Here is an 11,140-nt window from a genome sequence, read left to right on the forward strand (position 1 = left end):
GGGTGAACCCCTTGAGAGCTGGGACCCAGCCTGTCTTCGTCACAGCTGTGTCCCCAGCACCTGGTACTTGGCCTGGCACACGCATGGCCTTGCTCAATTAACATTTATGGAATGTATGAAGACGTGGACACTGGCCTCCTCTCCCAGAGAATTAAAAGAAAAAAAAAAAAAAAAAAGCCATACCTGTTGTGGTCCAGTCAGTTCTGACTCATAGCAACCCTGTAGGTCAGAGTAGAACTGCCCCATAGGGTTTCCAAGGAGCGGCTTGTGGATTCGAACTGCCGACCTTTTGCTTAGCAGCCTTAGCTAACCAAAGGTTAGTGCCACCAGGGCTCCACGCCCCCCAGCCCCCCAACGAATACAGGTTTCTAAATTGTAAACGCGACCTCGGTGCCTTAGACCTCGACCCCCACAAAGGCAAGAAACGGGTAGCAAAACAGACTGGTCTTTATTTTACAGCGGTAAGTTGGAAGTGGGGTTGGTCCCAGGTGAGGGAAGGGGGCCGATCCTTGCGGGGGAGAGGAGGGTTTCCGTCTGCTTCTGAGTGGGTTCTGTGAGCCGGGTGGAGCCGAGTCGAGCAATGCAGCAGCGTCGACACAGGCCCCTCCTCCCCCGCACTCTGGGGGGTCAGCAGGCGGGAATGTGGGAGAAGGGGAGGCTGGCCAACTGGGAGCCCGTCACAACAGCTCCCGCCCGCCGGCTTTGTTGACTTTTGACAGACCTTCCCGGAACCCGGAGTCAGTCATTCTGGAAACAGACCAGGAGGGGGCGGTCCAGGAGCTGAGGGGGTGGCCGGCCCACCCCCACCCCCACCCCCACCAACTCCCACCCCACCCACGGAGACGCTCTGACCTACCTTCCCACCCCCAGATCTGCCCACCTACCCCGGTGGAGCTGCCCTGGCCTCGCCCCCAGAGCTGCAGCAACCCCCACCCCACCTCCAGAGCCGCCCTGGCCCCACCCTCAAAGTTGCCCCAGCTCCACTCACGACCCCACGGCCCCCTTGGCTCCACCCACACACTCCCAGGCCCCCACCCTGCCTAACCCCTCCCAGAACTGCCTAGGTCCCACTCCCGTGCTGTCCCGTCCCCTCCTGCTCCAGAGCCCTCTGCTCACACTTGCTCCATCTGCACGTCCTCCTCATCCTCCTGGGGCAGCTGCAGGTACGGGTTGTCCCCTGTGGGCTGGAACTTGTAGCCCGTGAGCACAAAGAAGGCCAGCGTGGAGCCCTCCACCAGCAGCTGGGGATGAAGGGGCAGGGCCGTGTGTCAGCCACCCCCTGGTCTGCACCTCCACCCCCTCCCCCTGCCCTGGGGCTCCCTGGTTACCTGGTACAGCCACTGCCACTGGAAGGGCACGGCCACCCTCAGCAGGATGGCGATAATGCGTGTGAAGTAGATGTAACAGACCACCTGCAGGCAGAGAGCCACCAGACCGTGGGACCGTAGACCATGGCACCACCCTGACCATGGGACTGTAGCCCGTGGCATCACCCTGACTGTGGGACCATAGACCGTGGCACTACCCTGACCGTGGGGCTATAGACCATGGCACGACCCTGACCGTGGGTCCCTAGACCATGGGACCACCCCAACCGTGGCACTGCAGACCGTGGCACCACCCCGACCGCGAGACCGTAGACCATGGTACCACCCTGACCATGGGACCCTAGACCATGGCACCACCCCGAACATGGGACCCTAGACTGTGGCACCACCCCAACTGTGGGACCCCAGACCAAGGGACCACTCCAACTGTAGAATCTCCTGGACCATGGAACCTCCCTGACCATAGGACCCTCCAACTGTGGGTTCTCCAGACTGTGAGACCTCACCAACTATGGGACTGCCCCAACTGTGGAACCTCCCCAACCCTGGGACCTCCTGACTGTGGGGCCTCCAGGACCATGGCATCACCACCTGGACTGTGGGACCCCCTGGACCATGGGACCACCCAGACTGTAGGGCTGGGGTTGGAGTGGGAGCCTGGGGGTTGGGGGCAGAGGGGATGGCAAATGGAGGGGCTAGGGTGGCCATGATCCCTGTCCTCACTGCCCTGCCCCCCCCCCGCCCCCTGGTCAAGCCTGAGTAGGGCTCCTACCATGACATAGTAATGCCGGAACAGCTTCAGCTTGGCCAGGCTCACTGCCACTGGGGGAGGGCAGAGAGTGGGGTCAGGGAAGAAGTCGGAAGCCACAACAAAGGGGTTAGCAACAGGAGGAGAAAGACAGGACATCTGGGAGGGTGTCCAGGGGCAGAAAGTCTACAGGGGGATCCAAGGGGACAGAGGCACTAAGGAGTGGCCAGAGAGGGCAACCAAGCGGGCAGAGGGGCCAGACAGAGGTGGTCAAGGGGGACAGAGGGGGTGATGGAGGTGCCCAGGGAAGTAGAATGGAGGTGCCCAGGGGGCCACAGAAGATGGACAGAGGTGTCGAAGGGGGTAGAGGGGCTGATGCAGGTGTCCAGGAGCAGAAGGGCCAGGAGGGGCATGTGGGGGCAGAAAGAAAGCCTGGAATGGGAAGGGGGCCAGGGCGCAGAGGCCCCAGTAGTTGGGCCTCACCCTTCCCGTCTGTGCCAGACGCGTCTTGGAGGTGCCGGATGGACCTGGGGGGCACAGGATGCCGTCACGCTGACCCCTCCACGCCTACGGGGTGGGGGTTCCAGCCACCCTGCTCACCCTCCTACGGCCTCACCAGACGACGGGGAAGAGGATGGCACCACAGCAGATGAGGTCCACCAGGAAAAGGATCTCCTTCCAGAGCTTGTAGTCACTGGCGCCCTCCTCACGGGACTCGATGACGATGTAGGCCACGTTGGCCAGGACCTGCGGGGCCAGGGCCGTGGGTGGGCACCACCCGGGTTCTGCCCACCCCCCCAGCCAGGGCCCCACTACGTACCTGCAGGGGGATCACAATTCCGAAGATCTTCTTCTCCTTGTCCGACAGGACGTACTTGACAAAGGCCCAGCCAGAGCCGATCAGAGCGATGGTGATGAAAAGGAGGGCGCCCTTCAGCCTGAGGGGGTCGAGGGCGGGTGGTGATGAGATGGGAAGCCTGGCCCTGCCTGCTGCCCACACACCTGCCCACTCTTGAGGGAACAGTACTCACAGGTGTGTGATGTAGTGCATGACAGCGAGGCCTTCGATGGGGTGGCCCTGGCTGTTGATGAAGTAGTAGTTGACCTGGGGGTGAATGGAGAGATGGATCGTCAGAGGGAGGGATGGGTGGGTGGGCGGATGGATGGGGGTTACAACTGGGTGGGTGGTGGTAGTACAGGGACGTGTGTAATCACTGGCAGGAAGTTCAGTAAACACTAAGCTTGGTAAGTTAGAACGTTCAGGAAACAGAAGGTTATAAGCAGAAAGATGGCAGAGTACTGAAAAATGGACAGTCACAGCCAGAACAATGGATGGACAGTCATAGTTGGACGGAAGGACAGACAGATGACTAGGTGGACAGTTGGACCAAAGGATGGAGTCAGAGCTGGAATAATGGATGGACAGTCATAGCTGGGTGGAAGGACAGACAGATGACTGGATGGGCAGTTGGCCACAATGAGACAGGAACAGATGATAAAATGGACCTGTGGACAGTCAGACATGTGGACAGTCAGATGGAGGGGTCTCTTCCTCTTGGCCCTGAAACCCCAGCCCACCTCCCCACTCCGTGTCACGCCCAGGCCTCACGCTGTGGAAGAGGAGGGAGATGCTCTTGGTGAAAGCCAGGGCTGCCATGAGCCAGTGGATCTTGAAGACGTTGTACCTGCCAGGCGGGGGTGGGAGAAGCATGAGCAGGGGGCAGGGTGGGAGGGCCTGCGAGGGGAGGTGGGGACCCCCAGGGGCAAGGGCATTACCCGTTCCTGCAGAGGACTGACACCCAGAAGATGCCTGCGGCCAGGAAGCAAGCAGACATGACCAGGTAGAGCTTGAAAAGGGGGATTTCTGCAGCCGACAGGAAGCCCTCGGGGTTCTTCTCCCGGATCATCACCTGGGAGGGGGAGTAGGTGGTGGTGGTCTCATGGCCCCTGCTCTGGGCTTGGAGAGCTGTGAGAGTGAGTCACCAGCTCTCCCACTTTCTAACTGGGCCGTTTTCCCACCTCCCAAATGGGGATAACGATGTCTACTTCATGGCATTGCCAGGATTTTAGGGAGCGAAGCCCAGAGTAAGGAGCTCCTGTGGTGTGACGGTTAAGCACTCACCTGCTAACTGAAAGGCTGGCGGTTCAAACCTACCAGCTGCTCTGCAGGAGGAAAGACCTGGTGATCTGCTCCCCCCGTAAAGGCTATTATAGCCCAGGAAACCCTACGGGGCAGTTCTCCTCTGTCACATGGGGTCACCACGAGTCGCAATCAACTCGAAGGCACACAACGACAACAAACTTGGGATGGGAGTCCCTGGGAGGTGCTAATGGTTAACGAGCTTGGCTGCTAACCAAAAGGTTGAAGTTTCCAGTCCACCCAGAGGTGCCTCAGAAGAAGGGCCTGGTGATCTGGTTCCAAAAAATCAGCCATTGAAAACCCTGGGGAACACAGTCCTACTGACACACGTGGGGCCTCCGTGAGTCGGAGTGAACTCAATGGCAACTAGCGGCTGGGCACGGGGTACCTGGCCCAGTCAGCCGACTCCCTCCCTGCCCGTCTGCTCACCGACATGTCAAATGGCTGCTCCCGTCCTGGCATCAAGTTGTAGCAGTTGTGGAAGTTGAGGTTGTATTGACCTTCCTCAGCCCTGGAGCCGATCACCACATGGAACTGGGTAGGGGAGAGGAAAAGAGCCCTCGGCGTGGGTTACCTGCTCTTGGGGGGTAGGCGGGGTGCAGGCACTGTGGACACTCACACTGAAGTTGTAGGAGTTGTTGCAACGGCTCAGGCCCAGGACCAGCTCCTTGTCCTTCCCGCTGGGGCCCTGAGGGGACAGAGCGCCTCCATTCAGCATCCTTCAGCTGTTCCTGGACCTGGGTCCCCATAAGCCCTCCTGCCCTGGCGTGTCCAAACCTGCTGGCTTCCTTGAGACACCGTGGAAGGTGCTGGCCCATCCTTGTTGATCGTAGGGGGCCCTTTTGGAATGAGACCAGGCCAGGTGAGGATAGTGAATGAATTCAGAGATGGACAAAGAGAGGGACAGCAGGGAGACCGGGGGGTGGGGGCGGGAGTGGGGACATGGAGCAGCCCTGCCCAGTAGCCCCTCCCTGCCCTCATGGCTAGTGTGACTCACCACTGTCTGTGACTCACCACTGTCCACCTTGGGGGTGGCGGAGGGCCCTGGCTTTGGGAGCCCTGGGTTGGAGGGCCCCTCAGGGAGGAGCCCGGGAGAGATGAATAGTTTCTTCTGGTACCCACACTTTCGCACCTGGACCCTGTCGGGAGGCGAGGGGGTGGAGCGGAGGAGTCTGGGAGGCTGGGGCCAGGCACGCAACCTGTGCCAAAGGACTCAATGACCCCTTGGGCCCTCTGGGTCTCCTCCCTGGGGGACAGCACCAGTGATAGCAAACTTTCACCTCTTGATCTTGACCATTGAGCCTCCCACCAAGACGGCTGCCACATTCTTGAGGGGGCTGCTCTAGAGATTGTCATTTCCTGTTCCATCGACTCACTCGTTCAACTTAAGTGCATTCTTTAAAAAGAACATTTTATGGAGGGAGAGGCAACATGATACCATTGGACCCTGGTGCCAGGCAGCCTGGAACTGAATTCCAGTTCCGGGGCCTCAGTTTTTTCATCTGAAGAATGGGGATAATAATGATAGAGGGAATAAATGACTTAATACAGGTGAAGCTCACAGGTCCCTACCTGGTGCATATGAAGCATTCAATAAGTGTTAATAGTTGTTGTTATTCTCACAACGACCCTCTGTGTCCCAGGCTTCTGCTGTGAGACCCCAGTGCTCCTTGAGTACCCCCCTTCTCTCTTCCTCCTTCCCAGAATCAGATGGCTTGGTGGCGAAATAACAGAGGGAATGGTGTTCCCACTACGGGTCAGGATTCTTTGCAGTTGGCTTTTGGTTCCCCGACACCAGGGAGATGTGGGTATCACACCCAGGGAAACATGGGTGATGGGTATGTAGTGAGCCCCTGCCGCACAACTCACTGCAGATCCTTGGTGTTGATGAGAAAGAGGACCTGGAGGTTGCTGCTATTTTTCTGGAGGGGACAGTCGTTAGGGTCCTGGGGCTGGGGAGTGGGAAAAGGGAGCTTGGGTTACTCCTTTTGTGGAGTCAGCCTTGCCTCCTTCCCCACCCACCCGCACCAGGAAGGGTCTGCTGCCTCCTGCCTCTGGGAAAGAACTGGGGTCTTTGGGTTCCAGATACAGAAGGCAGATAAACCCCAGCCCTCCCCCGCCCCGCCCCACTTTCTTCCCACTCCCTCCACTCACGGAGTAGGACAGAACACTGCCAGATCGAACCCGGGTCAGGCTGAAGCCCACCTGGCAGGTAAAAGGAAAGGGGAGGGTGTGAGGGGCTCCAGCCCAGGTCCCCAGCCACCCCCGCCAGTCGCAATAGAAATGGCAGCCCACCTACGTTATCAAGCGCCTACTATGTACCAGGTCCTATGTTCTCTTGTGGAATTTTCCAACAGCCCACCCCCACCCCCATTCTCTTCCTTCCTTTAACTAGGTACCCTGAAAGTGACCTCAAGACTCAATGTGGATGTCACTTTCTCAGGGAGACCTTCCCTGGTCCTCTGGATCTAGCCCACCTTGTTTGTCCCTCATTTAAAATGTGGGTGGCCTGTGGCCTCAGTTCTAGAATCCAGCACATCTGGATTTGAGTCTAGGGTCTGTCATTTCCAGGTCAGCAAAGGTCTTGTGTGGTGCAAAGGTTAATGTGCTCGGCTGCTAACTGAAAGGTTGGCAGTTCGAGTCCACCCAGAGGCACCTCGGAAGAAAGGCCTGGTGATCTACATCCAAAAAATCAGCCACTGAAAACCCTACAGAGCACAGTTCTACTCTGACACACATGGGGTCATTGTGAGTCAGAGTCGAATGGAAGGCATCTGAGTCTGGGTGACTCTGACCCTGTGTCCATACCTGTAGACTTGAGTTCAGAGAATTTTCATGGCAACCCTGGCTCTTGGGGGGCGGGCGTGGGGAGAACCTGGAAATTGCTTTGCGTGGTATCTGATTTAGTGGGTGTTCTATAAATGCTAGGAATTCATTTTGACTGGAGTCCCTGGGTGGTGTAAACAAGACACTTGCCTGCTAACTGAAAGGTCAGAGGTTCAAGTCCACCCAGAGGTGCCTGGGAAGAAAAGCCTGGAGGTCTACTTCTGAAAAAGCAGCCACTGAAAACCCTATGGAGCACAGTTCTGCTCTGACACACGCAGGCTTGTCATGAATCAGAACTGACTCAACGGACTGTAGAACTGGGGGTGTCTGTTAATTCATTTTGACTGTAAGAACTGGGGGTGTCTGTTAATTCATTTTGACTGTAAGAACTGGGGGTGTCTGTTAATTCATTTTGACTGTAAGAACTGGGGGTGTCTGTTAATTCATTTTGACTGTAAGAACTGGGGGTGTCTGTTAATTCATTTTGACTGTAAGAACTGGGGATGTCTGTTAATTCATTTTGACTGTAAGAACTGGGGGTGTCTGTTAATTCATTTTGACTGTAAGAACTGGGGGTGTCTGTTAATTCATTTTGACTGTAAGAACTGGGGGAGTCTGTTAATTCATTTTGACTGTAAGAACTGGGGGTGTCTGTTAATTCATTTTGACTGTAAGAACTGGGGGTGTCTGTTAATTCATTTTGACTGTAAGAACTGGGGGTGTCTTGTTCAACTCTTACGAATAGTGCCTAGCACCTATCCCAGGAGATATCATTATCCCCATGTTACAGAGAGACCAGTCCTTGGAGAGGGACATCATGCTGGGTGAAGTAGAAGGCCAGCAAAAAAGAGGAAGGCCCTCAACGAGATGGATTAACACAGTGGCCGCAACAATGGGCTCAAGCCTAGCAACAACTGTGAGGATGGCGCAGGACTGGGCGCTGTTTCGTTCTGTTGTACATAGGGTTACTATGAGTCAGAACGGACTCGATGGCACCTAACAACAACATGTTACAGATGAGGAACTGGGGCTCAGAGGGGCCAGGGGACTGGCTCAAGGTCACATGGGTGTGGCAGAGCTGGGAAGCGGACCCAGAAGGGGGGACCTCCGGTGTTCATGTGCCCACACCCCTCACCAGCGGGGTCTTCTCTTCTATCTTCTGGTGGCCCAGCCAAAGGAGGCTCAGATCTACTTCCAGGGAGCCATTGGTGTAGAAGCCAAAGCTGTTCAGCTGGATATCTGCTCGCTTCTCCCCCTGCCAGAGACCAAGGAGGCACAGGTGGCTCAGACGCCCCCTGCCCTGAAGCCCAGCCCCAGAGCCCTGGCACAGCACGATGCTACCCCAAGGGTTTCAGTCACCACCTGGAACCCCCTCCTATAATACAGATCCAAAGGGTGATAAGGAGCCTTGCTGGCACAGTGGTTAAGTGCCCGGCTGCTAACTAAAAAGGTTGGCGGCTCAAACCTACCCACTGGCTCTGATGGAGAAAGGTCTGGAGATCTCCTGTAAAGATTACCAGACCAAACCAATCTGAGCTCATTGCCATCCAGCCGACGCCAACTCATAGCAACCCTGTAGGACATAGGAGAACTGCCCCACAGGGTTTCCAAGGCTGTAATCTTATGGAAGCAGACTGCCACATCGTTCTCCTGTGCAGCAGCTGGTGGGTTCAAACAGCTGACTTTTCCATTAGCAGCTGAGAGCTTAACCACAGCGCCACCAGGGCTCCTTTTCCTGAAAAGACTAGAGCCTAGGAAACCTTATGGGGCAGTTCTACACTGTCCTATAGGGTGTGGCCCCAGATCAGTGCCAGGCAGGGACAGGGTGCCCTCGGGCCCTCTGGCCACTGTTCCGGGAATCCGGAAGATAAACCCTGGGGTACCTGCACGTCCACCCACTAGATGGATCCCGAGTGCCTGACCCTCACCTCCCGGGAAAATGTTTTGATTTCAACTGAACGTCAAAATTCCAATTAATCCCCAGAAAACCCGACTCCAGACCTCCTAGAGGCCCCTCTACAGCCCCAAGGCTCCCTAAACCTGTCTCGGTCGAGTCGATTTCGACTCATAGCGACCCTAAGGCTCCCTCCAACATAGGGACCCTAATGCTCCCTAGGTGCCCCCAAAGTGATCCCAAGAATTTAAACGGTTAAGAGTGTGGGGTAACCCTGGTAGCGTAGTGGATAAGTGCTATGGCTGCTAACCAAACGGTTGGCAGTTGGAATCCACCAGGCGCTCCTTGGAAACTCTATGGTGCAGTTCTACTCTGTCCTATAGGGTCGCTATGAGTCCCAATCGACTCCACCACCACGGTTCATTTTTTTTTTTTTTTAAGAGTGCGAGTAGAGCTCGGCTGCTAACCAAAAGGTTGACAGTTCAAATCCTCCAGCCGCTCCTCGGAAACCCTATGGGACAGTTCTACTCTGTCCTATAGAGTCGCTGAGTCGGAGCGGACTCCATGACACCTAACAACAACAACGCCACAGCGCGTGTGTGGGGTGGGGTTCCCGGAGGTGAAGCCCCGCCCCCAATGGGTGGGGCACGACCCCAGCTCAGCCGGCCAGGCAATTCCACCGGGACCATCGAGCGGGATTGGACGAGGCCATTTCAGGCCTGGAAGCGGGGGGCGCCGGGGCCCTTCATTCTGCAGAAGGAGCAGGGGAGGATGGACGAGACCACTCCAAGCTGGGGGCCTCTACAGGACAAAGCCGCACCCCCCTCTCGCCCCGGACCACCGCACGGCGGGCCTCACCTTCAGCGTCAGGCGGTGGATGCGTCCGGAGCAACCGCCCAGCAGCAGCAGGAGAAGAAGAAGCCCTGACCCCCACTCCCCGGGGCTCCCGCGGGCGAGCCCCCTCCTCTCGCTCCCTGCCATCTCTGGAGCCACCGCCTCCTCTGACACCGTCTCTGACGCCCTCAGACCCGCCTACGCGTAAGCCAATCGCCGCACAGTGGGGCCCGCCTTTTCGGCTTTTCCCAGCCCTCACAACCAATCAACGATCGTCTCCTCGTAAGCCCCCCGCCAATACGACAGTAGATGGACTGTACCGCCTTCGAATGGGAGTGCTTATGCAATTTAACTCCGCCCTCACAGCCACCAATCACCAGAAGGATGGCCTCTGATGTAATTTGATGAACAGGGCATTTAACCAATTATGATGGGCTGATATCAGGCCCAGTGAAACGGAATTGCTTTTAACTGACAGATCGATCCAGGACTACATTTTCCAGAATGCAGCAGGAGCAGCTAGCCCAACAAGGCATGAAAATAACTACATTTCCCAGTATCCCTAAGGACGGATTTCCCCTTCTTAGCCCCGGAACGTGGCTCAGGTCCAGAACACAGGCTCTTCGTAAATAGGCGCATCTGCTGAGGCCTGTCCTGTTCGCCTAGCCTCTTTGGTCCACTGGATCCAGGACACATCTTGACCCAAAGATGACCTATGACCCCAGGCTGAGCCCACTGACCTGAGGATGAGAGCTGATCTCAGACTGATCCCTACTTTCTGACCGAGTCTCTGACCTGGATTGAGTCTTGACCCTACCTAGATTAGACCCTAGACTCTAGTTTGAGTTCCCAACTCCTGACTGGGATTGCTACGCTTCCGACCCTAGTCTGAGACCCGAACCCAACTGTCGTGCTGACCTGGGCTGAACCCCAGTTCCAGTTTGAATCTCTGACCAGGGTAGAGCCCAGAACTCAGTCCGAATCCGGACCGAGCCCGAGTCCAGACTTCGGCTAAGCCCCTGACTCATTCTGACCCTCCAATATTTGGGGCACAGCCCAGTTTGTATCCTGCGGCTTTCTGGCCCAGGAGCCACCAGAAGGTGAGGCCAGGTCCCAGCAGAGCCATCTGTTCAGTGTGGGCTCCCGGAGCTATCCTCCTTGGCTCCCTTCTATCTCTTCAGCTCAGAGTCTAATCTGTCCCTGGAGGCCCGGAGTCCTGGAGCCCCAGCATGTAGCCTGCCACCTCTGTAGCCACAGAGAAAACTCCAAAGGCCAGAGAGGACGGGGGTAGGAGCCCCTGGGGCCTCTCGCCTTTCATCCCAGGGCCTCAAAGGGATTTACAAGGTGCGAACAGACTTTATGGGGGAGGC

General features: G+C 56.8%; 1 protein-coding gene across 2 annotated transcripts; it reads right to left on the reverse strand.

Annotated features, from left to right (window-relative positions):
• Positions 1-431: 431 nt before the first annotated feature.
• GPR108 (G protein-coupled receptor 108) lies at positions 432-9,936 on the reverse strand. 2 transcript variants are annotated; one of them, XM_049876611.1, is made up of 18 exons: positions 9,795-9,936; positions 8,178-8,297; positions 6,371-6,421; positions 6,086-6,168; positions 5,231-5,355; positions 4,994-5,055; positions 4,836-4,904; positions 4,646-4,750; positions 3,853-3,986; positions 3,686-3,761; positions 3,108-3,181; positions 2,897-3,014; positions 2,693-2,823; positions 2,560-2,603; positions 2,101-2,150; positions 1,329-1,412; positions 1,117-1,241; positions 432-747 (listed from the first exon to the last, which is right to left on the reverse strand). In XM_049876611.1, exons 1-18 carry the CDS (start codon positions 9,915-9,917, stop codon positions 678-680), a joined length of 1,644 nt encoding a protein of 547 aa, XP_049732568.1. In that variant the 5' UTR covers positions 9,918-9,936; the 3' UTR covers positions 432-677. The 2 variants fall into 2 exon arrangements, with proteins under 2 accessions (XP_049732568.1, XP_049732567.1); XM_049876610.1 differs by having other exon boundaries at positions 5,231-5,415.
• Positions 9,937-11,140: the final 1,204 nt, after the last annotated feature.

The sequence above is a fragment of the Elephas maximus genome, chromosome 3 (genome assembly GCF_024166365.1).
Source record: "Elephas maximus indicus isolate mEleMax1 chromosome 3, mEleMax1 primary haplotype, whole genome shotgun sequence".
NCBI classification, from domain to species: Eukaryota; Metazoa; Chordata; class Mammalia; order Proboscidea; family Elephantidae; genus Elephas; species Elephas maximus.

Excerpts from the sequence above, each read along its gene's own strand:
- GPR108 (XM_049876610.1), bottom strand. The coding sequence starts at position 9,917 with ATGGCAGGGAGCGAGAGGAGGGGGCTCGCCCGCGGGAGCCCCGGGGAG. Across the intron at positions 8,298-9,794 it reads TCCACCGCCTGACGCTGAAG|GGGGAGAAGCGAGCAGATAT; the intron begins GTGAGGCCCGCC and ends GGTCTCTGGCAG. Across the intron at positions 2,604-2,692 it reads ATCCTCTTCCCCGTCGTCTG|GTCCATCCGGCACCTCCAAG; the intron begins GTGAGGCCGTAG and ends TGTGCCCCCCAG.